This window comes from Pituophis catenifer, unplaced genomic scaffold, assembly GCF_029215685.1.
Source record: "Pituophis catenifer annectens isolate HBS135680 unplaced genomic scaffold, rPitCat1.0.hap2 SCAF_6, whole genome shotgun sequence".
NCBI classification, from domain to species: domain Eukaryota; kingdom Metazoa; phylum Chordata; class Lepidosauria; order Squamata; family Colubridae; genus Pituophis; species Pituophis catenifer.
Genome location: NW_027256886.1, coordinates 81364369 through 81389895, shown reverse-complemented (window position 1 = coordinate 81389895; position 25527 = coordinate 81364369). Strand labels below are relative to the sequence as shown.

At 41.7% G+C, this 25527-nt stretch overlaps 1 protein-coding gene across 2 annotated transcripts; it reads right to left on the bottom strand.

The window, feature by feature from the left end:
- Positions 1-1496: 1496 nt before the first annotated feature.
- Positions 1497-23647, bottom strand: SCD (stearoyl-CoA desaturase). Of its 2 annotated transcripts, none has more exons than XM_070945747.1 (6): positions 23317-23647; positions 19177-19450; positions 10518-10648; positions 9354-9559; positions 8785-9014; positions 1497-3371 (listed from the first exon to the last, which is right to left on the bottom strand). In XM_070945747.1, exons 1-6 carry the CDS (start codon positions 23341-23343, stop codon positions 3172-3174), a joined length of 1068 nt encoding a protein of 355 aa, XP_070801848.1. In that variant the 5' UTR covers positions 23344-23647; the 3' UTR covers positions 1497-3171. The 2 variants fall into 2 exon arrangements, with proteins under 2 accessions (XP_070801848.1, XP_070801849.1); XM_070945748.1 differs by having other exon boundaries at positions 23464-23647.
- Positions 23648-25527: the final 1880 nt, after the last annotated feature.

The following is a 25527-nucleotide window of genomic DNA, read 5'->3' as shown; positions in this document are numbered from 1 at the left end:
CTCATATAACTCATTTTTATTTCCATTTTTCTTACTTTTAACAGGTGATTGCCCTTGTAATAGTTTGATTTATTGAGAAACAACTTATCTGGAAATTTAATTCCTCTTTTCTATGTTGTTCAAGAGTTTGTTTTCATTTCTCCTTAAGTTCATTATTGTGTTGTATAAAATAACTCCAATAAAAGCTTTACCTTGCATCCCAAACCTATTCTTAAATCAATACCTTTATGTTAATTTTTTTTAAAATTTCTTTTTACAAACCTCCATTATTGCTTCTACTAGTGCAAGTAATCCATAATGAAGCTGAAAGTTTTTAAAAAATCAGTATTTGTGACACCTGATCCAGTATTATCCCTATCAGTCTCCTGTCCTCTCAAACTTCTGATGAAGTTTCTATGTAGTCTTCTCTGACATCTATATTTGACTATCCTCCGATTCCTCTTTGAGTTTTTCTAGAAATTCCCTCACCTTCTGGACTGCATTTAGTCATAACCTCTTCTGTTTGAAAGTAAAAACCACTCCTAGTTTGTTGTCATTGGGGTCTTTTTCTGCTTTAATATCAAATCAAAAAAACCTTTTTTCTCTTACGCAAAATTATAATAGGAATTTTTTAAGACTCGTATCTTTATTATTTATCTTCAATCTTGTATTAAAAGTGCACCTTGGAATATCTCGTTCTTGCAAATTTATATATTTCATCAAGTTCCGTTATCAGTATCCTTTTCCCAATCCAAAAAAATTTCTAAGGCTTTAATAATCTTTTCTCTAGCTTCTTCATCATAATCTTCTGGGATTGCTCTAAATCTCAGATAAAATTCCTTCTTTCTCAATTTCAATAGAGCTAGACTATTTATCTTTCCAAATATTTTTCTACAGTTTTTCATTTTGTTAATTTCTTTAATCGCCTCTTTCATCTTAACAAGTCTTTCATCCATTTTTTTTTTTCCAAAAGCCATCATAGAAGATTCTGGTGAGGATTTATGGTGAACTAGATGTCCCTGAAGGACTGGGGACAGCAATGCAGCAAAAATCTGCAACCAGATCAATAGAGATTAGCAGACACAGTATTTCTGGATATTGTAGGATCCTGGGCTTGCACTCTGACAGCTTCTCCTTTCGAGTAGACTACAGGAACTGAGGTTTTTGTGGTTAGATCGTGAGGAATTTCAACCACAACCGTAATTGTAGCCAACGGTACAATGTTTCTTAAGCACTTTGGGATTTAGAGCTAAAGAGAGATTTTCTAAGTAGCCACATAAGATTCCACTTGGTGAGTTACAATTCTTTCCAGATTACAAAGGAATAAAGAAAAAAAAAGATTTTAAAAACTTATATATTTTTTTTGGTAAAAAGCTTAATAAGGAGTCAATGTAAGAAAGTTTAAAACGGATAAAAGGGACATTTATTTTGAAAAGTACTTTTTTGGTGAAAGTGTTTTTGAACAAATTGGAATTAAATTAGACAAATGAACCAGACCTTCATGGGAATGTTTTTTTTTGTTGTTTATTATTAACAAGTGCAGACAATTGGCGGATTTTACAAAACAAAAGATAATGGTAATATGAGCCAGACTGTGATGTTGATTGTAACTATGATGATACTGATTGTAATGCTGACTGTAACTTATGGAGTGCCATTAGAGATGAAAATATTAAAGGCACAGGAAGACAAAAGAGAAAGAAAAGGGGAAGCTAGCCTTTTCTTTTCCCCTTGTTTAAGACACTTTCCTTTTTGGATTATAATATTATAATGACAACCAGAAAAGTGGTGAGAATGGAGGGGGAGGAGAGGATTGCTAGAGCTACCTATAGGGAAAAGAATTACAGCAGATTTGGTTCAGAAAATGGTCCAGTTGAGAAATAAATTAGCTGAATAACTTGATGTTAAACTGACTAAATCACTTGAGAATAGAAATTATCTACTACTACATATATCAGCAAGCATGCAACATACAATTCATTCTTTTGCACATAAAAAAAGCTTCAGCTACGAAAAAAACCCTTAAGTGCATACATTTTTTTTAAATCTATGAGCATGTTCTTAACCAGATGCCCTTCACTACTTATAGAGTGATGAGCATCTTTACACGACATCCTCATCTTGCCATCTCAGAATCCTGCAGACAAGTCTTGATAAGGACAAGCAGCAATGACAGGAGGACATGGAGGAAGGGAGCTCCAATTGCCTAGCACCAACTAAAAATATCAACCACTACTATGGGACTGATCTGTAAAATTATGTGTGTGTCCCATATAATACGATCTTATCTTCTGCCTTCCCATTCAGTATACACATTTTCTCAGTTTCTAATAGTTTTCAGAACTGCTACGTAAAAGTCCAACTTCTAATTTTCTACCAGAAAAAAGAAGAGAGCTTCAACAGCACCAGAGCTAAGAAGAGAAAGGACTATAAGCCAATTGTGAGTTGTTTACTCATTCTAAGAAAGGAAGTTTCTACTTTGGTACCAAGTCTGTCCCTTCAATCTTCCTAAATCCTCTTCCAACCAAGAACACATAGATTGGGATGTTATATCAGTTGCTAAGGAGAGAGACAGAAAACATAGGAGAGAGAAAAGAAACTTTTGCCGAGGAGTGGAAAAGATATAGAAAAGCAGCCTCCGAGGTCAGTTTGGGGGGGGGGGTGGGGGCGAGGGGGGGGAAAGGTTTTGCCATATGCCTTGAATATATTGTTTCAAAAAACAAATACTGGAATGAGTTAGTCACCCATTTAAGCATCCTGAACACACTGCTTGGTAGTTATGTGGCTGTGCAAAGCATTTGAAAAGGGGGCTTTGTAAAATGAGTGAATTATCCATCCTCAAAGCATGAAGCAGCTGCAATATCCAGACAGCTTAGTTTGGTTGTTCCAAGGGGCAACCCTGACTGTTCACATCTAACGTATGCACAGAAAGCCCATCTCATTCGACTATCAACCAAGCAAAGCAGCTGTGTATACACACACCTGAGCAGAGAACCAGGAAAAGCCTTCAAAAAGCAGCACCTGGCTTTTCAGAGGACACAGCTGCTTTAATGTTTCACTTGTGCCAATGCACTTTGCGAAGCCCCCTCCCCGGTTTCATGCTTTGCACAGTCCTAATAGCTAGTAAACAGATCAAATATATGATTAGGTTGTTGGAAAAAAGGAAAAAAGAAAGGTCAGGGAAACCGATTTTCAGCCAGTCTTGTGACTTCCATCACCAGTCCGAACTTTTCGAGCCAAGACGGTCCCCTTGGCAACTTTCTTGCAGTTACTGGCCAAGCCAAGGAAGCACATGAGATCAATAAAACCAGTAGTGAAATTCCACCGCCAGCCATATTCACTTGTTGAGTAATCGAAGGGGAAAGTATGATGGTAATTATGGAAGCCTTCTCCTAAAGAGAGAGAGAAAAAAAACAAGAAGAAAATTGTAAGAAACAAAGCCCATTTTCCCAGTGGTGAAATTCAAAATTTTTTTACTACTGGTTCTGTGGGCGTGGCTCGGTGGGCATGGCAGGGGAAGGATACTACAAAATCTCCATTCCCACCCCACCCCAGGGGGAAGGATATTGCAAAATCTCCATTCCCACCCCACTCTGGGGCTAGCCAGAGGTAGTATTTGCCGGTTCTCCGAACTACTCAAAATTTCCGCTACCAATTCCCCAGAACCTGCTGGATTTCCCCCCTGCATTTTCCCCTCCTTTTCTTAGGAGTAGCCTTTGGGAAGTAGCCAACTCTGCTCAGTATTCTCATTCTTGTGACATAGGAAATGCATTTATCTGAAACATTTATATTATATTTATTCACAACATTCACTAGCCCCTCTTCATTATAAAATGCTGCTAAAGCCAGAGGGTAGCATCATAAACCATTTAAAAGAAAAGCAAGCAACGAAAGATGGTAACAACCACAGCACCAACTCATCCAAAACCCTGGGTGAGCCAGGAAGATGTGGTTCATGTGAAAAGCTTACACCTGAGTAGAGAGGGAGTTTTGCAATCGGGAAAGATGTCTCTTGTTTTTCTGGGAGAAAGCAAACCCAAGGCAACACCACCAAGAGGGCAGTGTTGAGATGGGAGCAAAGAGTTTTCTGATTTCCTTATCACCATCTTAGGCCTTCCTGAGATGCACCAGTGTACCCTTCTACTGTTGCATCTATTGTTGCCTTCCTGCGACCATTAACTTTTATGAGCTAAGCATTCATTATGCAGATTTAAACAGCTCATCTTTTATACATAGCACCACAGCACTAATTGGGTTAAACATGATTCCTTTTTTTTTTTTTTTTTTTAATTTGATTTCTATACTGTCCTACTCCCGAAGGACTCAGGGCGGTGCACAGCCAAACAATAAAACACATACATACAAAATTTAAAAGTAGAATAAAATCAAATTAAATAATTTTGGCCCCAACAAATTTAAAACCCCAAACTTTTAAAACCAATTTAAAAATTAAAAATCTTTTATAAAAGAGGGAGAAAATTAGGCCAGGCCCGCCTGGTGAAATAGTAAGGTCTTTAAAGTGCGGCGGAAGGTGCGCAGATCCGGGATCCTCCGTATCTCTGGGGGGAGCTCATTCCAGATAGTAGGTGCCCCCACAGAGAAGGCTCTCCCCCTGGGGGCCGCCAGTCGGCATTGTTTGGCTGACGGCACCCGGAGGAGCCCCTCTCTGTGGGAGCATACCGGCCGGTGGGAGGCTATTGGTGGTAGTAGGCGGTCCCGCAAGTACCCAGGTCCTAAGTCATGGAGCACTTTAAAGGTGGTAACCAAAACCTTGAAGCGCACCCGGAAGACCACCGGGAGCCAGTGCAGCTCGTGCAGGAGGGGTGTTACATGGGAACGCCATGTCGCTCCCATTACCACCTGCGCGGCCGTACTCTGCGCCAGTTGGAGCCTCCGGGTGCTCCTCAAGGGGAGCCCCATGTAGAGAGCATTGCAATAGTCCAGGCGGGAGGTGACAAGGGCATGAGTTACCGTGCGTAACGAGTCCCGATCCAGAAAGGGACGCAACTGGCGAATCAGGCGAACCTGATGAAAAATCCTCCTGGTCACGGCTGTCAAGTGCTCATCTAAAGACAGCCGTGAATCCAGGAGGACGCCCAAGTTGCGAGCCCTCTCTGTGGGGGCCAATGATTCGCCCCCAATAGTCAGTGATGGCGTCAACTGACTATATCGGGACGTTGGAAACCACAGCCACTCGGTCTTGGATGGGTTGAGCCTGAGCCTGTTCCTCCCCATCCAGATCCGTACAGCCTTCAGGCACCGGGACATCACTTCAAGGGCATCGTTGGGGTGATCCGGGGTGGAGATGTACAGCTGGGTGTCGTCAGCGTACTGATGGTACTCCACCCCGAAACCACGGATGATCTCGCCCAGCGGCTTCACATAAATGTTGAACAGGAGGTGAGAGGACCGACCCTTGCGGCACCCCACATATGAGGGGCCTCAGGGTCGACCTCTGTCCCCCTGTCAACACAGACTGCGACCGGTCAGTGAGAAAGGAGGAGAACCACTGCAACACAGTGCCTCCCACCCCTAACTCTTCCAACCGGTGCAGCATGATACCATGGTCGATGGTATCAAAAGCCGCTGAGAGATCTAACAGGACCAGGACAGAGGAGCACCCCCTGTCCCGAGCCCTCCAGAGATCATCAACCAACACGACCAATGCCGTTTCCGTGCTGTACCCGGGCCTGAAACCCGACTGGAACGGATCCAGATACTTTTCAGTCAGTTTTAAGTGCTGATTAGAATGGATAAAAAAATCGATGATTTTTAAAAATAAAAATTAAAAAAAATCAGATTTTTAAAATTTAAATAGGGTTTTTTTTTATTTTAATCAAATTTATTTTAATAAAATGCTTTTGGAGTAAAAAAAACTATCTAAAGATAGTTTTCTATTTAAGACACATTAATAATTTACTTTATTCAGCATGAAATGGAGCTTAGTTATGTAGCATGAGTTATGTACATTCTGCAATATTTAGTTTTGGTAAACTCATTCAATGAATCCAAGCTCTGCAAGCTGAGATAACATGCACTGCATTGATGCATTCACACAATTTCACAGTAACCATGAGATAAATCATAAAACAAAGTTCAGAAATATTCCTCTATCCCATTGTTTTGCAAATCTACGTACACTACAAACTATATCATTGTTTGAAGAGAAATACATCTGTACCACCAGGCTCTTAAGTGTGAGGTGGAAGGACAAGCAGTAAAAATGAAAGTAAAACCTTCTAAGCAGCTTATAAATATAATATTAAAGAACACCTGTCATTTCAGGTCCATCATGGCAGCGCCTGTTAGTGGGCATCCACTCACCTGCTGCCCGCCCCGTCCCTCAACTTGTGTCACTGCCGCATCACCAGCCGTCCCATTAAAGTGAATGGGACTGTCGGTGAGTCAACAGTGGGTCAGAGAAGGGGCCATTGCGGGACAGAGATGACAACTGCTCTTTAAAAATTATGATTTAAATCGAGTTGATTTAAATCAAGCCTTTTTACTAGTGATTTAAATCATGATTTAAATCAACTTGATTTAAATCAAATCCATCCTGGTGGTGATTTACTATTGGAATTATGATTAGAATAGGGCTGGAAGGGACCTCAGAGGTCTTCTAGTCCACCCCCTACTCAAGGCAGGAGACCTTATACCATCCTGATCAAATGGCTGGTCCAGTCTATTCTTGAAAACTCCAGTGATTGAGCACCCACAACTCCAGCAGGCAAGCCCTTCCACTGGTTAATTGTTCTGTCAGAAAATTTCTCCTTGTTTCTAGATTGGATCTCTCTTTAACAACCTTCCGCCCATTACTTCTTGCCCTGCCCTCACAGAAAGCAAGATCTCCATTGCCAGATTTACACGTTCACAACAAAATTTTGATATGAAATCTAGGTTTCTTTCTTTTTTTTTTTTTAAAAAAAAAAAATCCAACTTCAGGAAACCTCTAGCCCAAGGGTGGGCAACTGTGGCCCTTTTACAACCTGTGGACTTCAACTCCCAGAATTCCTGAGACAGCCAAGCCAAGCTGTCTCAGGAATTCTGGGAGTTGAAGTCCACAGGTTGTAAAAGGACCACAGTTGCCCACCCCTGCTGTAGCCCATAAATCTTCCTTTCCTGTTTCCAGGGAAAAGTTTCCCCCTCCCCAACCTCAGATAAGTAACTGATGGTGAGGGCAGGCAGGGAAGTGCCTGTTATCTGAAACAGTGGTGGAATTCACATTTTTTTTTTACTATCAGTTCTGTAGCCATGGCTTGGTGGGCGTGGCTTGGTGGGCATTCCCTCAATGATCACTGGATCTGGATGATGCTGAGAAAAAAAGGAGCTAAGTCGTGGTGCTACAGTGGTTAGAATGCAGTACTGCGGGCTACTTCTGCTGACTAACCAGGAGTTTGGCAGTTTGATTCTCAACGGCTCAAGGTTGACTCAGCCTTCCGTCCTTCTGATATGAGGAGCCAGATTGTTTGGGGGGAGGGGGGGAATAGGCTGACTCTGTAAACCACTTAGAGAGAGCTGTAAAGCACCCTGAAGCGGTATATAAGTCAAAGTGCTGTTGCTCTGTCTACCTTCTTTGAAAAACATCTCACAACAACCACCAAGGATCGTTGTGGCACTAAAGACTGCTGAAGGCCAATGCTGCACATTGAAGGGAATTTTCAAAGGGGATGAGAAGGAGGAAAAGAGCTCTTGTTGCGTTACCCTCCCTGTTCTTCCCAACGCTTGAGAAAAAAAAAAATCTCTGTCCAATATTTTATTTTGGGCGGGGCAAAACCAGTGTCATAAATCTAGATAAGCTTTTTAATCCTTCCTTTCCCTACTTGCTTTTTAGCTTTTAAAACAACCCCACCTTGAATTGGACACGTATTTGTTTGTTTGTTGCTGGAACAGACTTAAGCTGCCTAAGCCACTCATTTCACCACAGAAGCCAACCTGCCTATTCAAAGGACATGAAGTCCCTTGGTCTAAGCGAGATGCTGAACAGGAATGACTTGAAAAGGCTGTAAGCAGAACAGCTGATCTTCTCCAATAATCTCCAGTCCTTCATACTAAAACAGGACTTTAACCTATCATCCACTGGCAGGATTCAGATCTGTATCTCCAATCTGGGGGAAAACATACCGTATTTTTCGGAGTATAAGACACACTTTGTTCCCCCCTAAAAGAGGGTGAAAATTTAGGTGCGTCTTATACACCGAATGTAGCTCCGCCTACCTGCCTGCCCCCATCCTTTGGCCTTTGCCTCCCAGCAATTTACCTCCTTGCAGCAAACAGACCGTTTCAGCTTCAGCACAAGGAGTTGATTGTCGGTTGGATCGGCCTCCCAACCCTCAGCTGTTTCAAGCTACAGGGATTGCCATTGCCTATTGCCACGCAGGCCTCTGCTGTTTGCTGCAAGGAGGCAAATTGCTGGGAGGCAGAGGCAGATTTTTTTTCGTTTTCCTCCCCAAAAGATAGATGCGTCTTATAATCCAGAGTGTTTTATACTCTGAAAAATACGGTAATCTTTCTCTTGGTTCCTTTGGAAAAAGGCTCTGCAGGTGGGGGGAAAAGTCCTTGGTCACAAGGGAAGGTCTTTTAAAAACCTGCCACTGTATGAAGGGAGGATGAACTGTCCAAGCAAGCAGGGGAAGGAAGGATTAGGTCTTTTCCATCCCTTCTGGAGTGGTCTTGATCTTCATTAGGACCCTGATGCAGAATAAATTAAAATCAGAGCTGAAGCACACAATCTATTAAAACCAGAGCTGAAGCACACAATCTATTCTCAATTCATGGCACCTGGCAGGCTTTTTACACCTTACATACCTAAAGCTCCAAAGACCACAAAGTGATTTTCTCTGGGGTTGATGTGGCGATCATATGGCCGATTGCCATACATGTGTGCCAAACTGTTCACCAACCAACTGGCATTGAGGGTTGATGTGTATCGGAGAATGGTCAGCAGGAAGCTGACGAGAAAGGTTTCTCCCCAAAAATACCAAGGAACAAAGGAAGGAAGCACGAAGCACATGAGTACCACCGAAGTCTTGTAATACCTGAGAAGGGAAAAACAATAATAATTGTTGAACATTCTGAAAATCATAGGTTTAATTGATCACTTTCTAAACTGATAAAATGATCTTGATGTATAAACAATTCTGATATACTGGAACATAATATGCAGCAAATAAAAAGAATAATTCAACAGAAGAATTATAATATACATTTAGTCTCTAGCCAAGCAATAAATATTTGTGCTCAATTACCAATTCAACAGCAGAGAGCAATTGCAGCAAATGATGAAAAGAATTCAGCTGACATTATAATTTAGTCCCTGCCAAGCGCTTTTCCCAGATCCCTTTCATTTCCTCTGCCTGAAATAACCCCATGCTCACCTCCTCTGGAACATCACAACCTTGTCAGCTTTCAGGTCAGACAAGTCCAGCTTCTGTCCTTTTTCGATGACATCTGGGTGTTTGCGGACCAACAACCAGCCAATATGAGCAAAAAAAAATCCCCGTTTTGCATTGTGGGGATCTGCATCCGTCTCAGAGAATTTGTGGTGCACACGGTGGTCTCTGGCCCACTCATAAATATCATTCTAGATGAAGCACGAAGAGAATAATTTGAACAATGTTTAAAAGTGGAACGTTCTTAAGATTTGCTCCCTGCCTATCCCTAAAGAATAGGGAAGAAGGGTAAAAAATACTTTTATTAATTCTTTACTCTAGGGCAGGGGTGTCAAACTCAATTTCATTGAGGGCCACATCAGGGTTGTGTTTGACTTTGCGGGGGCAGGGGGCGTGGCTAGCTCGATGTCACTCGTGTGAGGGGCGCTGTGGTGGCCTGAGCATTCTGCCAGCGAAAACTGGCTCCCAAGCTCCGTTTTCAGCTGCGATGGCCTCCTGCAACTCTCTGCCAGCGAAAACGGAGCTCGGGAGGGCCACCTGCAGCCCTCGCAAGCTCAATTTTCACTGGGAGAGGCACGACAGGCCAGTCCACGGTGGCCCCACGGGCCAGATCTAAGCATCCCATGAGCTGGATCCGGCCCCCGGCCCTTGAGTTTGACACCCCTACTCTAGGGTAAGCAAAAAGTATCTCGGTTTTTAATTTTTGAACTTTTTATTCTATTTTAATTGTTTTTTGAACTTTTTAATTTTTATTGTATTGGAAGCTGCCCAGAGCCGCTGTATAGTGAGATGGGCAACATAGAAATCCAATAAATAATAATTTCCATTTGACCAAGTCACAGATTGATGTTGGCTATTTGGGAGTTGGTGACATTTGAGACAGCAGTGGCTGGAAGTCTTTGGCAGCCATGTTTTGTTCACACACTCAGACAAAATATTTTGAAGTTTGACATGATTTTTGATGGAATGTAAATGATAATCTTATAGCTAGCCCTAAGCCTAAATTAATTTAAAACTGAGTGAGGAAAACAAAATACAAACTAGAAACTTGTTTATAACAACACAGGAGGAAGTTTTCATGTTCTGCCTGAGGTGCCAATTTCTGTATGGAATTCCAGGGCCATGCAGCTGGTCTGCCATATTTCCTACCTGAAAAGCCATGGAGTTGACTATGGCCAAGAATATCCGAAGAGGTAGAGTAGCTTTGTAAGACCGGTGACTCCAAAGCCGATGTGCTCCAGCTGTAACTCCAAGACCACCCAAGGTGAAGCACAAAACAGCTGTAGAAAAAAAAAGGGGAGGGTGAAAAACTGTCAAAAGGATATAACTGATATCTTAATAAAACTCAGGTATGGCTTCCATCACCCCAAAAAGACGCAATTAAAAAATTAAAAAGATTTTAAAAAGATATACTTCAGATGGAAGAGGGATTTCTGTTCAGCTAACTAACAATGCAACTTGGAAACTATCCCCATGTTCTTTCTAGAGTCACTTTCACTACAAAATCATGTATGATTTTCATATTCCTTGTGTAGGAATTAGATGTCTTCTAGCACAGATGTTAAGAAATAAGTCCATTATCTATGGAACTCTGAACTGTATGACTATCATGAGCTATCTGACTGAGTATTGCTTTGATACCACAAGTGATTAATTATCCCATTCCAAACCACTGTTCATTAGATATTTATTTATTTATTTATTTATTTATTTATTTATTTATTTATTTATTTATTTATTTATTTATTTATTTATTTATTTATTATTAGATTTGTACACCGCCCTACTCCCTAAGGACTCAGGGCGGTGAACAGCCAAGCAATAAAATACATAAATACACAAAATTTAAAAACCAGATAAAATCAAATTAAATCATTTTGGCCCAGACAGATTAAAACACCCCAACAATTTAAAAACAGATTAAAATTTACATATTAAAAGAGGGAGGAGATTAGGCCAAGCCCGCTTGATGGAATAAAAAGGTCTTCACAGCGTGGCGGAAGGTGCACAGATCCGGGATGCTAACTCATGCAAAATAAGTACTCATGCCAAAGGCAAAACATTATGCCTAGTAATTCCTTAAGAGGGTTCAGATTTTATATAAATCAGGTGGGTTTTGTTTGTTTGTTTGTTTGTTTGTTTGTTTGTTTGTTTGTTTGTTTTTGGCTCACAAGACATTCTATCTACTCAACTCAGCAGAAAGAGAGGTAGAAGTATCTATATCCCGACAATTTTAACTGCTTCTCTTTACTTGGTAGGCTTGTCCTGGAAACTTTTGGAGTAATCCTGCAAAAGTTAAGAACCAGACAGGCTAGAATCTAATTCACCATCCGATGCCTTTCTTTCAAAGGAATACTGTACATTTGAATGGATGCTATGTTGAACCACCTTAGGGACTGGGGCAAAGTCTTCTTTTACACATCACTGTTCTCTTCTACTCATGATCACTTGGAAAAAGAGGAACAACTTTTCAAGGCTTGTGTAAGTGGTCTTTTAACATTCTGAAGGAAAACTGAGTGCTAATGGTTCATAAATAGGAAACACTGGGAATAGAATTCCAGATAACCCCCATCTTGCTACCCAAACAAGGGGCAGATGTCAATCAAGAAAGCCTTCATTTGACATTACTACTTTGGGGAGCCATTGATCAAATGGACATGGCAAGCCTGAGCACTGGATTTCAGATGCAGCTATTTTTTTATGAGCCTAAGCATTCCATTAATCCCGCTGCTTTGAATATAAGCAAAAAGATTTGGCCAAGAAAAAATCAGGCAATATTATAATCGGCAACAACTCCAGTCTCCTTTCCTGGACAACTTTTCCAAATTACAAATTTTTCCAGCCTCAAAGGATTCATTGAGTAAATATTGAAACATGCAAATTAGTTAATTTATAAAGAAATGCTTAATTAGCAATTTTTCTAATTATATCTGAATACTGAATTAAATAACGTGGGATTTCAAAAGCAAAAAATTCCAAAGCTTCCTGTTGCCACAAAAGAAGCCATTGACACAACAAACTGAAAACCCCTATTATTTGTAAGTTTTTGCAAGACTTCATTCCAACCTATCCCACAAAAACCAGTTGGGCAGAACAAATAAATCTGGAAAAGAAAGAGGAATCATCAGCAGTTCTCAGAATACATTCATACAAATAAAATAAATTGATTTAATAAGATGCAGTTCAACAGTGAGACAATTGAAAGCCACGCACTTAAGCATGAAAAACTAAATGCATTGGTATAGAATAGGTGGTACCAGGCTCAACTGTAGTAACTGGGATAAAGATCTAAATGTCCTACTGGCTCATCACTTAAATATGAGCCAGCAATGTACTCCAGTTGCCAAAATAGACAGTGCAATCCTAGATTGCATCAACAGAAAGATAGCATCAAGATCACGAGAAATGATACTACCATTTTATCCTGCCCTAGTGAGGCCACACTTCAAATACTGCATCCAATTCTAGTCACCATGACACAAAAAGATGTTGAAATCCTGGAAAGTGTGCAGAGAAGAGCAACGAAGATGATAATGGATCTGGAGGCTAAATCACAGTTGAACAGTTGAGGGAGGTAAGAATGTCTAGTCTATTAAAGAAAAAGATTAGATGGATGAAACGGCCTTCCAGTACTTGAGGGGCTGTCACAGAGAAAGGATTGACTTATTCTCCGAAACAGCAGAGGGCAGGACAAAAAGTAATGGGTGGAAATTAGTTAAAGAGAGATCCAACCTAGGAGAAATTTTCTGACTGTGAGAACAATGAATCAATGAGACAGCTTGCCTCCCAGAGTTACGGGTGGTCCTGTAACTCTGGAGGTTTTCAAAAACAGACTGGACAACCATTTGACCAGGATGATATAAGGTCTCCTGCCTTGAGCAGGGGGTTGGACTAGAAGATCTCCAAGGTCCCTTCCAACCTTATGATTTTATGTTCTAGTTCTGCAAGTCCTAGGAAGCAAATAATCCTAAAGCTAGTGGTTTATAAACTTTGTATAGCTAAGGTAATTTGTCCAGTTCATTCAACAGACAGCAGAAAGCACGTTGCCTTTTTTATTTATAAGAAAATGCATATTCCTTTTTTTGTCAGGAAAACAGACATTCAAAATGGATTTACAGTATCTTAAACGATATAAAATTATAACCACAGTATTAAAATAAAAACAACAGAAGAAAAAGCAATCTAAAGAAAATGAACCATGAACAAGTGTCAAAATAAAACATTTTTAATTTTATTTACTTTATTAGGCCTTGCCTGACACTCACAATATAAAACCAATAATATACAACGTGAATAATTAAAAACGAAAGAACAAGAAAAAGAACAAAACCAAGATGGTGATATGGTCAACATCTATCTATGACTGTTTAAAAGCATTCATTGTGGGCTGGGGAAACAGATGGTTTTACATATCATATGGTGGATTATAATTTAAAAATTCACATAACATTATTATTTGAGTATATTTGTCAAGTCATCGTGCTGAAATCACTGTAACAAAGGGGCCATTTATACATCTGGGGCTGAGAGAAATTTCGGCTATCTTCAAGCCCCAGTTGGCTCTTTAGGATCATCAACAAGAAAATCCCTCATAAGTAGATGAGAGATACTCAAAAGCAAAATAGTTAGGTAGCCAGATTTCCCATTTCAAAAAGAAGATTCCCTGGATATATTAATTACTTTATTATTCTCAGAGGATATGTTGTGTGGATATGAGTAATATGGAGACACACCCAGGGTGGATAAAAATCAATGCTTTTTTTAAAAAAAAATAAAAAAAAATCAGATTTTTTTTTATTTTTATCGAATTTATTTTTAATAAAAAACTTTTGGGGTAAAAATCTATTGTAAGATAGTTTTCTATTTAAAATACATAAATAATTTAGTTTATTTAGCATGAAATGGAGCTTATGGAGTTATGTAGCATGAGGCTGTATATTCTGCAACACTGGGACTATCGGTGAGTCAACAGTGGGTCAAAGGAGTAGCAGAGATGACAGTTGCTCTTTAAAAATTATGATTTAAATCGAGTTGATTTAAATCAAGCCTTTTTACTAGTGATTTAAATCATGATTTAAATTGTGATTTAAATCAACTCGATTTAAATCAAATCCACCCTGGACACACCTGAATTGTTGATAGCCATTTCTAATTGCTTTTCAAAGCTCTTCCAAAGCTTCCAATTGCTGAGCACATTGTAAGCCGCCCTGAGTCTTCGGAGAAGGGCGGCATATAAATCAAATTAAAAAAAAAAAAAAGACATTATAGCTGCCATTATTTCCAGCAATGATTTCATAGGATATTCCCACAGCTAATTTCCTAGAATGTTCTCTGATTCATTCCTGATAAATTGAAATGATGCCACTGGGATGTCTTTTATCTTCCCAGAAGAAACATTTAATAAGACCATCTATATAATATGGCACCTTGAACATGAACCAGATGTCACATCTTTCAGGGAAATTCCTTAGAAATGGCATCAAGCTCATTTCAATAGAAGTCGTAAGAACTCAACTTCTGCTTTCATTAGAGAGAAAAACAGTGGTACATAAATAAATAGGAATTAAAAAGAGGAACATTTGGTTGGGCTACTATTCCCAAACCTTGCCTATTCAACCTTTAAATAGAAAATTGTTGCCTCCATTCTGAGCATATTGGCCATGATTCCCTCCTAGCAATCTGTATTGGATTTTCAAATATTCTCCAGATCTTGTGGCATGTTTTCATAGTCAAACTCTTTGTCCTTCGTATCAAGTACAGTGTGGTGAAATAGTCACCTATTGTAGTGGTAGAAGAGATAATGGATGCTCAATTATGAGTACTAGCTCCAGGGACTATACATCCTTTATTATAAAGGAGCAGCCTTTTATTTCAGAAAACTGTCTTTTAGATTTTGCTCTTGAATTGTAGGCACAGTTATAAACACATTTTTTTTTATCCTTATGAACCTCTTTCAGATTTGCCCCTTTGTCAGGTTTGTCCTTTATTTTTTCCCCATGAAATATGGTCATTACAGTATTAAACCCTAATGAAGACATCAGAAAGATGAGAGCAGAGGATCAGCCATAGTATTTGAGGGGGGGGGGGGCAAGCACAGATATTTTGGAAATGTATATAAGTCTCAGGAGAAGTATATAGATGCTCTTTACGCAGGCAACAGGAGAGTAAAAGACCCTGTTTGGAAGACTGAGTTGAGGTCTAAAAACTAAAACAAAGATACATGGGTGGAACATTTACTCAAGATTTCCTCTTCAGCTGGCAAGGGCCATTCCCTCCAATCCAGGGGTGGTATTCACTTACCTTCACTACCGGTTTGCAAGTGTGAGCACACATGCATGCTCACTTTGTTCGCCCATGCCACCTCTGTGTATGCGCAGGACCTTCCGCGCATGCGCAGAACATCAAAAAAGGGTGTGATTATGTCTGGGCGGGTGAACGGAGCCTCCCACCACCGCCAGCAGTTCGCTCGAACCGGATAGAACTGGCTGAATATCACCACTGCTCCAAGCCATGCTTTCTCAATGTGTCTGCCTTCCTATTCCATACATACATTAAAAACACAGCATGCTTTGTCCCTTCCCTGTCCTTGCAATGTCTGCCAGTCTCTGCATTCCACTCCTGCTCTGATATTGCTTTCTTTCTCTGCCAGGTGAATTCTCTAGTTCCCCCCCCCCCCCCACCGCCACACTTCTCCTCTGTCAAGCCACCCCCAAATGCAGCCTCTTCCTCTTTCAGCTCCTCCTAAGTTACTTCCACTTCTCTTGTCAATTTCTTCAATGTAGTTTCCTTCTCTTAATCTTTACTTTCTACCAAGTAATGGATAATGCCAGCTTTTGGCCACTTTTTTTCTTTGACTTCTCAAGGATGTTTCTTGATCCATGTGCCTCTTACCCTGTTTCCCTGAAAATAAGACCCAACTGGAAAATAAGCTCTAGCATGATTTTTTAAAATGCTTGTAATATAACCTCAAAAATAAGCCCCAGTTAAGATCATCAGCCAGACGAACACAATTAGTACTATATTTCCCCAAAAATAAGTCCTAACCAGAAAATAAGCCCTAATGCATTTTTTGGATCAAAAAATAATATAAGACCCGGTCTTATTTTCGGGGAAACACAGTAGAAGCAAATCAAGAATAAGATTGCCAAGCTGTTGGCCATCCGGATTGCCTCTTGATCAAAAATGTTCAGGTTTCAAATATTCAAAGCACAGGATCATTTTCCATGGCTATAAGTTATGACCATGGGTCTCTGCTGATTGTTTTTAATGCATGTCAACAAAGCTCAGCAGCCAAATAAAAAAGAGCCAGCCTTCACTGAACGTTCAACTGTTCTTTGCCAGTGATAAAAAATTATAAAATAGATAGGCTGAGATGTGGCTTTCTACCTAGCCCTATATTTAGAATGCTAAATGGAGTCAAAGAAGGCTGTAATTAAGATATTCTATGCCATTGTGACTGTTTTAATTTCTACTTCTCAAGTGAATCCATTTCTCTGTTTGAACTGGCTTTTGTGCAATTGTTCAAACACTTAACTAGATGGAATTTCTTCAGTTGGTTCCTATGCTATTCACTCCTATCCAATGCATCCCCGCCGCCACCCTCCCTGTACTTTGATCTTCAGGGGACATAATGTAAAAGTGAGGGTGGGGGACTCAAAAAGCCCTGGAAGATTTTCGTCAACTACATCTCAAGTGGGTTTTACCTCTTCCATCTGGACTGGCTTTCATCATGACATGCCTTTATTACTACCAACAACCCCTTTCTGCTTTTAGACAAAGAGTCTACACATTCCCTCCTTAGCTACGCTTTTTAAAATCTGAATAAATTAATTAGCATTACTAGTTATATTGTTTGCCTATTGATTATATAACAAATTAAACTGCTAGTTATAAAATGAAAAATGCATGTATTATAACCATCTTTGTTATGTTGTTATGTATTTATTTATACAAATCTTTGTATGCCACCTACACTCCAGACTCTTGGGAGACTGAACATCTCACAGTGACAAATGTCATACTTGCACTTTAGACAACCTCCATACATCATCAGATCATTTAAAAAGTGCCATCTGAAAACATGGGAGTACAAAGCTCTGAGTGGAGAGGAGCAACATCATGGACAGCAAAGTCTTTTCTGTCTCATTACACTTTCGCTCAACCAACAGATCTTTATAAAACTTGGGACGAAGCACTTCTCCATTGAGGCATTTTAGGGAGCAGATTTTCAAAAATGATTTTTAAAAGGGAAATCACAAACATATACACAGGGGTGAGATTGAAAAATTTTAGCAACTGGTTCTTTGCCCGGTTGCTGGGTGATGTGGCCTACTTGGCCTCCTGCACCACGGCTGGGGTGGAGAGGCTTTTCACCCTCCCCAAGCTCCAGAGGCTTTCCTTGAGCCTCCGAAAGGGCAAAAACAGCCTCCTCTGGAGACCAGAAACAGGCCCATTTCCAGACTTCCAGTTGGCCCGTTTTTCGCCCTCCCCAGGCTCTGGAGGCTTAGCTCGAGCCACCACAAGGCTGAAAATGGCCTCCCCTGGGGTTCCAGAGGCTGGAAACAGGCCTGTTTCCAGACTTCCAGAAGGCCTGTTTTTTACCCTCCCAGAGCCTCTGCGCAGGCCCTGCACTTACCTGACATCCAAAACGGGCTGCGTGGAGACTCCTGGGAGGAGCGGGGTGGAGTGGGTGGGGTCAGCCAGTCCTTGCAACTACCGGTTGGGTGAACCAGATTAAAATTAACATCCGGTTCGCTCGAATCAGTCCGAACTGGCTGAATCACACCTCTACATATTTGCCTCTATTTTAGTCTCCGACCACCTTCCGAAGAACCTAGAAATGGTTTATCAGCTGGGAAACAGTATTTCATGCATCATTTCATAATGATGAAATAAGAGGCTCGTAAGAGCCTTGGTAGTACAGTGGTCTAAAGCACCCTGTTATTAACACAGCTGCCTGCAATTACTGCAGGTTCGAATCTTACCAGGCTCAAGGTTGACTCAGCCTTCCATCCTTTCTAAGGTAGGTAAATTGAGGACCCAGTTGTGGGGGCAATAAGCTGACTTTGTATAAATATACAAAAGTATGAAGGCTATTGCTTAACACACTGTAAGCCGCCCTGAGTCTCCAGAGAAGGGCGGCATATAAATCAAATTAAAAAATAAATAAATACATGAAACAGTATTTCATAACCTTTGTTATCCTAGGAAGGATGCTGCGTACTTCCCAGAATTATCCCTGAATATTCTATTCTGAAGTGCCTGATTTCTCACAGTGAATCCTGAAGGAAACATGAATCAAATCACTGGGATGTCTGCATTATATCCAAGCAGTATAGGGAAACAGTAGACTATGCTATGGTCCATACTGATCAGCTGGCATTATTCAAGGTCCCATTATTAAATACTACATAGTAGGCCTAGTTCTCTTGCACATAACAAAATCCAATGATCTTCTAAAGCCCTGAATATTTCTTACAAAGTTGGATAAAGTTGGATATGAACTCAAGAGCATTCATGTGGCTGCCCAGAACAGTCTGTTTCTAAATTCAGATGGCTGTAACCCTCCCTCTGGGTATTGGGGGGAGACTTTCAGAGTTCAGAAGAGAGGAAAGTAACTAACTGAGAACAGCAGAAGCCTATTTAGCAAAGACAATAAGTTAACCCAGATAACCATTTTTAGACAACTATTTGTCCACTATAAAAACTCCTGCCTTGGGCTGGGGGACGGACTAGACAACTTCCAAGGTTCTTTAGATCCTATGATCTTATGACACTTCCAAGCTAAATGAGGGTAGTTTTAGCTTACCCCATGCCAAAGTGAGTAGCTTTGCAGAAGGTATGAACCAGATGGCATACACAGCAGTTAGATGGAGAAGAGACATGAGAATAATGTTCCTCCAGACGTATCTTTTTGAAGGCTTCGGACCCTCTTTCTCACGATAAGTCTCATCAAAAATGTCATCTGCCATCTCTCTTTCTGACGCCATTTGCTCATAAGTGGGATGGACTTTTTCCGAATGAGCTACACCATTCTGGATAATGTGAGTAAAGGCAGGCATGGTAGAAAAGTCTGGAATGATCTGGCAAATAAAGTAAACAAACTAAGTTACACACAAAGTCCTGCATTGACCTAAACCAAAATAACATCTTCCTCGTTTCTAGGTTCTTCATTGAAACTCTTAAGTTGACACCTGTCTACAAAGCAATGAAATGCTTGCAACTTATATGATGTGACTAGACAAGGATGGGCAATTTGTGATCTGTTAAATACATCTCTATAAAGGGCACTATATAACTTACACAGTTTGCTAGATACCCAACTAATTGCAACTAATGCTCCATGGGATAAAAAGTTTGAGCGTGCAAGTAGAAATGCCCTTGTTCCTCAGCTAAGTATTGAAATTTTGTCTAGAACAGAATCAATAACATATTTCACTTCTCCTTCATACATTTTATTTATTTGGTACATATATATATATACACACACACACCGTGTTTTCCCGAAAATAAGACCGTCTTATATTTTTTGAACCCCGAAATAAGCACTTGGCCTTATTTTCGGAGAGGCTTTATTATTTTGGGGTGCATGGAGCAAGACAGGTTCCTCTTTCCGTCTTACCTGATTTCCAGCTCTGTCTCCCTAACCCTAATCAGAGGAAATGGTGGGGACCAACCACACATTCGTTTAAATATTTTCAGGGAGGGCTTATTTTCGGGGGAGGGCTTATTTTCAGGGAAACATGGGTGTCATTAGTGAGGTGGGTGGCATATAAATTTATTTAATTAATTAATTATATGCACTAGAAGGTAGAATGCAAGTTTCAAATGAATAATTATGTACTTTTGTATCAAGAGGTCTGGACAATGTAGGTTTTGTATGCAGAATGACTATACAATATAAATCTGTAGCAACTAAATATCCACAAATCTGAAAGGCAATATTTTAACTCCAGGTTCGTTTCCTTAACATGCATAGCACAAATCAAATCTAAGGCATAAAGAAACCGAAAAAGAAAATCCCATTGAGATCAATGCAATTTTCTTCTGGGCCACATTGTAGTTTTATTTATTAAAGTTGTGTGCAAGTTGCAGCAAAGAAATTCAAATGGTATATCCTCAGCAATATACATCAGCCTCCTTCTAATTTAACTAGTTAAATTGTTGTGTAATAGTATTTACTAGGCTTAGTTGATATCCACAAGTCGAACTGGGTCTGGGTTTATCAAAGTGACAAACACTTGGCTGGGAACTATGGTACCAAGATTTCTGAAGGGTCTTAATTAGGATCAATCAAGCCAGATAAGGAAGGAGAAAAACAAGCCAAAGAAAGTCTCAAAGGTGCTTTTTCCAAAAGGCAACTAGACTTTCTTGGTTTTTTTTCTTTGAAAACATTTCGCTTCTCATCCAAGAAGCTTCTTCAGTTCTAACCTTTTCAATGGGAAAAAAAATGAGAAAGTCCAGTTGCATTTTTGAAAAAGCACCTTTCAGACAACCATGACCTGGATGATTGAGAATTTCCAGACATTAGGTCAAAAAAAGCAGTGACAGACTCCACAAATGTGCCTAGGTATCGAACACAAGAGTTCCTCTTTTATCACCTGACTAGAGAAACCTCAGGGTTCTGTACTTCTTTATTATTTTTATTCTTATCATTGATACCTCACTCCAAAACACTGAGAAGACTGTTCTTTTTTTAAAATTAATTAACTTGCTTGTGAACAGTTGAGCTTAGAAGAATGTTGCCATAAACAGCTTAGTGTCATTGAGACGGGCAGCTATGGAACTGAATGGATGAATAAATGAATAAATACGAAAAAGAATGTCTCCCCTCACATTATTCTTAGGTATTGAGATGAGTTGCAGAAATTACTGTTGGTCCTAAGAAGCAGAAAAGGGATGTTAGATTACATCAAGCTGGCTGGGAAGAAGATGAAAGCAAACAGTAATCTCTCAGCTTTAAGTTAAAATTATAGTGAAAATTATTTCCATCCAAAGCAAGAATCAGAATTCTTTGCAAGTGGAAAACCAGAAAAGTTGTGTTTAGGTCGACTTTGTTTTAAAAACACTGGAGAAAATGTAAGATATTACATATAAAGGGAAATTAAATTTGAAATAATCAGGATTACAAATACTTTTCAAACTTGGCAACTTTTAAGATGTAGGGACTTCAACTCCCTGAATTCTACAACCAGCATGCTGGGAGTTGAGGTCCACACATCTTAAAATTGCTAGTCTGAAAAAGAATGATCTACACATTTATCGGGATTCAATAGGTCTTACTTTTTGGGGGGGTTGTACAGATAGATGAAAGAGGGAGGGAGGGAGGGAGGGATACACACACACACACACACAATTGTACTGAATCTTTAGAGAAACTTTATTGTTTAGTCATTTAACCATATCAAAAATATAAAACTAATACACTAAATTATGCTCATTGCTTTTGGAAACCACATTCAGCTTTAAGAGATAGTAAAGGGCTGTTATTCAGAGAAGATGAGTAATGCTATGTAAACTACTGTAGTTCAAAAATTTAGACTGGTTCCTTGTTTGCCCGCAGGCCTCCTTCAGCTCAGGAAAGCTGGTGCCAGAGTTGGGCATGGCCAAACTGAAGCGAGAAAACAGTCTCCAGACCTAGCAGGTGAACAGGCCACTCTCCCTTCTCAGCAAAGGTAGCAGGGCTAGGCCAAAGCCACAGAGGACGAGACAGAAAAGTTAGCCGGCTGTTTTCAGTTCAGGGGACATAGTTGCCGGTTTGTGGCAATGATCAACATTGGCACCATTTTACTCTTGCCTCCTTCTCTTTGGCACAGGAATGTCATGAAGAAAGAACCTGGCTTGTCAAGCTTGCCTTAGATTTAAATGATCAGAGGTCTTTATTTTAATTAATAAGATTCTAGTCTAATTGAATGGCTTTTTTTAAAAAAAAAAATCTTAAATCATCAAAGCCATGGCACAATGCAAGCTGTCTTGGTCAGGTTGTCAAGATGTGGAATTCTCTCTTGCGGTTCTCACAAGCTGGGTGTGGGGCTGGCTCCCTCCAAGTGCATCCCAGCAGCTGTGCCATTTCAAAAAATTTCAAGGTAGTCGTTCCCTCTTTTCCTTTCCCTGAGATCTTTCTCTTCTTTCTTTCTTTCTTTCTTTCTTTCTTTCTTTCTTTCTTTCTTTCTTTCTTTCTCTTTCCTTCCTTTATTTCTTCCTTCCTTCCTTCCCCCCTCCCTCTCTCTCTCTTCTTTCTTTCTCTTTTTCCTTCCTTCCTTTGCAAACTGTCAGGACCGCAGGGTGGGAAAAAAGCAGGGAGAGTAAACCTCTTGTCGGAACTCCTAGTTAGTAAAATGCTACTAGTAAAGCCGCAGGGTGATGCGCCAAAGAAAGGCCGACAACAGAGAAGCATCCTTCACGGGGGTGGGGGGGGCAGCCCTCCCTCCAAGGGGGCTCGGGGCAGCGTCGTTCCCCCCCCCTGTTGCAGCTTCCTCCCAAAAAAAGCAAACCAGTGCCTGCCTGCCTACTCCCCTCCGTACCCCTCTCTCTGCCGCCAGCTGGGCGCGCTCTCTCTCTCTCTCTCTCTCACGCGCGCGCGCTCCCCTTCCCCAGCAATAGCATCAGATGATCGGCCCGGGGAGGGGGAGCCCCCTTCCCCCGCTGTGGCTCCGGGGAGGGGGAGCCCCGGGCACCTTTTCCCAGCCATTGCCCAGCGGGAGCATCCTTTCGCCGGGAAAGCAAAGGACATTCGCCGGGGCAAAATGGGGAGGGGGGGGTCTGAAATGGAGCCTGCGGGCGCCGTCGGGGGCGCGCTCTGTTTCTGGAAGGCTCCAGGACGGCACCGAGAACATCCCGTGGCGCAGAGCCCTCTCCGCCGGGGGGCTGGGCGCAGAGAGAGAGGTGGGGGGGGGGCTTCCTCACCCGGCTTAAGGCACCTAAGGGGAAAAAGCAAAGCGTTAATTACCTCCTCTTGCAAAAATTGCGAAGGCATCGAAAGGCCCCGCTCGGTCGGCAAACAGCTGCGGCTCCTTCGCTCGGAACAGCAGCGAGAGGCGGTGTGTGTGTGTGTGTGTGTGTGTGTGTGTGTGTGTGTGTGTGTTTCCGGCTTTACCTGCAGCCTCCCCGGGTTTTTCCTCGGATGCTTCTCTGGCGTTTAAAGCTCTTTCTCTATCCAGCTCTTCCTTCCTTCCTTCCTTCCTTCCTTCCTTCTTCTCCGGGAATTTAAACGGACGGACGGCAACGACCTGCAGTAACCCGCTGGGCTGGGCTTGCAAAGCAACCTCGCGACCTTGGCAAGAAGGGGCGGCGGAGTGGGAAGCCGCGCGTGCCGCCGGGCGAGTGTTTGCCGGGGGGTGGGGAGGGGGCTGGTAGCCGGTGACGCTGCAACGCGGGGGAGGGGGGAGAGGCGAAGGGCGTCGATTGGCTGCCTGGACTTTGGTGCCACCGGTGCCTCCACGGCATTGGCTGCCCTCAATCTGCTGTTGGACGGCGGTTCGGTGCGCGGCTTCTTTTCTCCGCGTTTCTCCCCTTTGCTGGCTCAGCCGCCGGCCGGCAACCTGCCTGGCCACGCCCCTCTCTCTCTGTCTCTCTCTCGTGGCCGGGCTTGGGACGGAACTGGGCGGAGGATGCTGTTTTTCGAACGCCGGGGGGTGGAAGGCGCTGGAAGCCCCTCCGCTCGTCGGGGGTCGAAACCCCTGCTTGCTCTGCCTTTCCCCAAGGTGGGTGGGGGGGGGGTGCATTTGTTGCAGAGACCCGGACCTTGCCGGAATCCCGCACCAAGGAGAGGCCGAAGCTGGTGCTCCGAAACAGCCGGGCGCCCCCTCGAGGTCCGGATATAGCACAGCTTCCCGGGGCCCGAACCTTTCCAAATTTCCTTTATCCGGAGCGCGGGAGCCCCTTCGGTGTTGCCTGGCTGAGGGAAGCGATAGAGGCGGCCGCGGAGAGTCAGCAGGCGGCCACTTTTTGCCCCCCCCCCCCAAAAAATGGGATGAGTTGAATGAGGCGTGGCCCTTCATTGCCTGGCCTCAGGGCCGTCTGAGCAGCATTAGGGGTCCCCTCCGGCAAAGCATTGTACTTGTGGGGGGGGGGAGCTACAATAACTATCTCCTCAGAGGAATAAATTCAGATTCAAATCTTTCATGTCAGTGAAATTAATATAATATAATATATTATAATGAGATTGGTGGAGCTCCCTCAGTAAACGCACACACCCCAACACAATACAACTCACCGGGAAGACAGAAAAGCCCTAACCCAGTAAATCATATGAATAAAACACCCAGTCCTATTGCCCGAGTGTAAACATGTTACACGTTAGGCCGGACCTGCAAGTCCTATCGTACTTCGTAGTTCTGATGTTATTTTGCATTCAGGAGTGTTGACAGCCCAAGGATAAAAAAATGAATGCAAATGGTTGATTAAAAAATGAAACGTATTTGTTTTATTTGATTGGCACTTCCGACAAATGAATATGTAATAAATGGGTTGCTGTGTTTTTATGCATTCAGGCCTGAGGAGAGGGAGGGGGGTGCAGACGGTACATTGTTCCGGGGACCCTGCAGCTCAAAGGAGGCCCATGAAGGGAAATTTTTTTTTAAAAAAAAAATTCCAAAACCAAATTTTTAAAAAGAAAAACAATATTGGATATATATACTTCATACTGTAAGGTCCCAAAATACACTTGAGTCACCAGAATGCCAAAGAGAGAGACTCAAGACGAGGCTTGCAAAAAAACAGATTTTATTTATGGCCAAAAACAAAATACTGAGTGCAACTATATCCAGAACATACAGATACAATGCATGCGAGGAGATAGCCACACCTTGGAGAAGGTATGGCGTCCTTTTATACCCTCAGAGACGTCAGTTTAGTACCCAACTCTGGCCTCCCAATCCAGGCCCCTGCATTCCTTGTTGCCCTGCAAGGGGGAATAGAAACTTCCCAATTAGTCATCTTGAGCATTTCTTTGTTTACTCAATTGGCCACTTTGGCCCCCTGGCCCTGGAAAGTAGGAGTCTATCCAGATCAAACATAAATTAGGACTGAGGTGTAAATTATCCCTTGGAGATACGTACCATGCTCTTAGATGGCACAAGAAAAAAACAGGGAGAAGATTGATATGGGTTCAGGTCAAATGGCAGGGACATATGTTTGACAAATACCAGATACATTACAC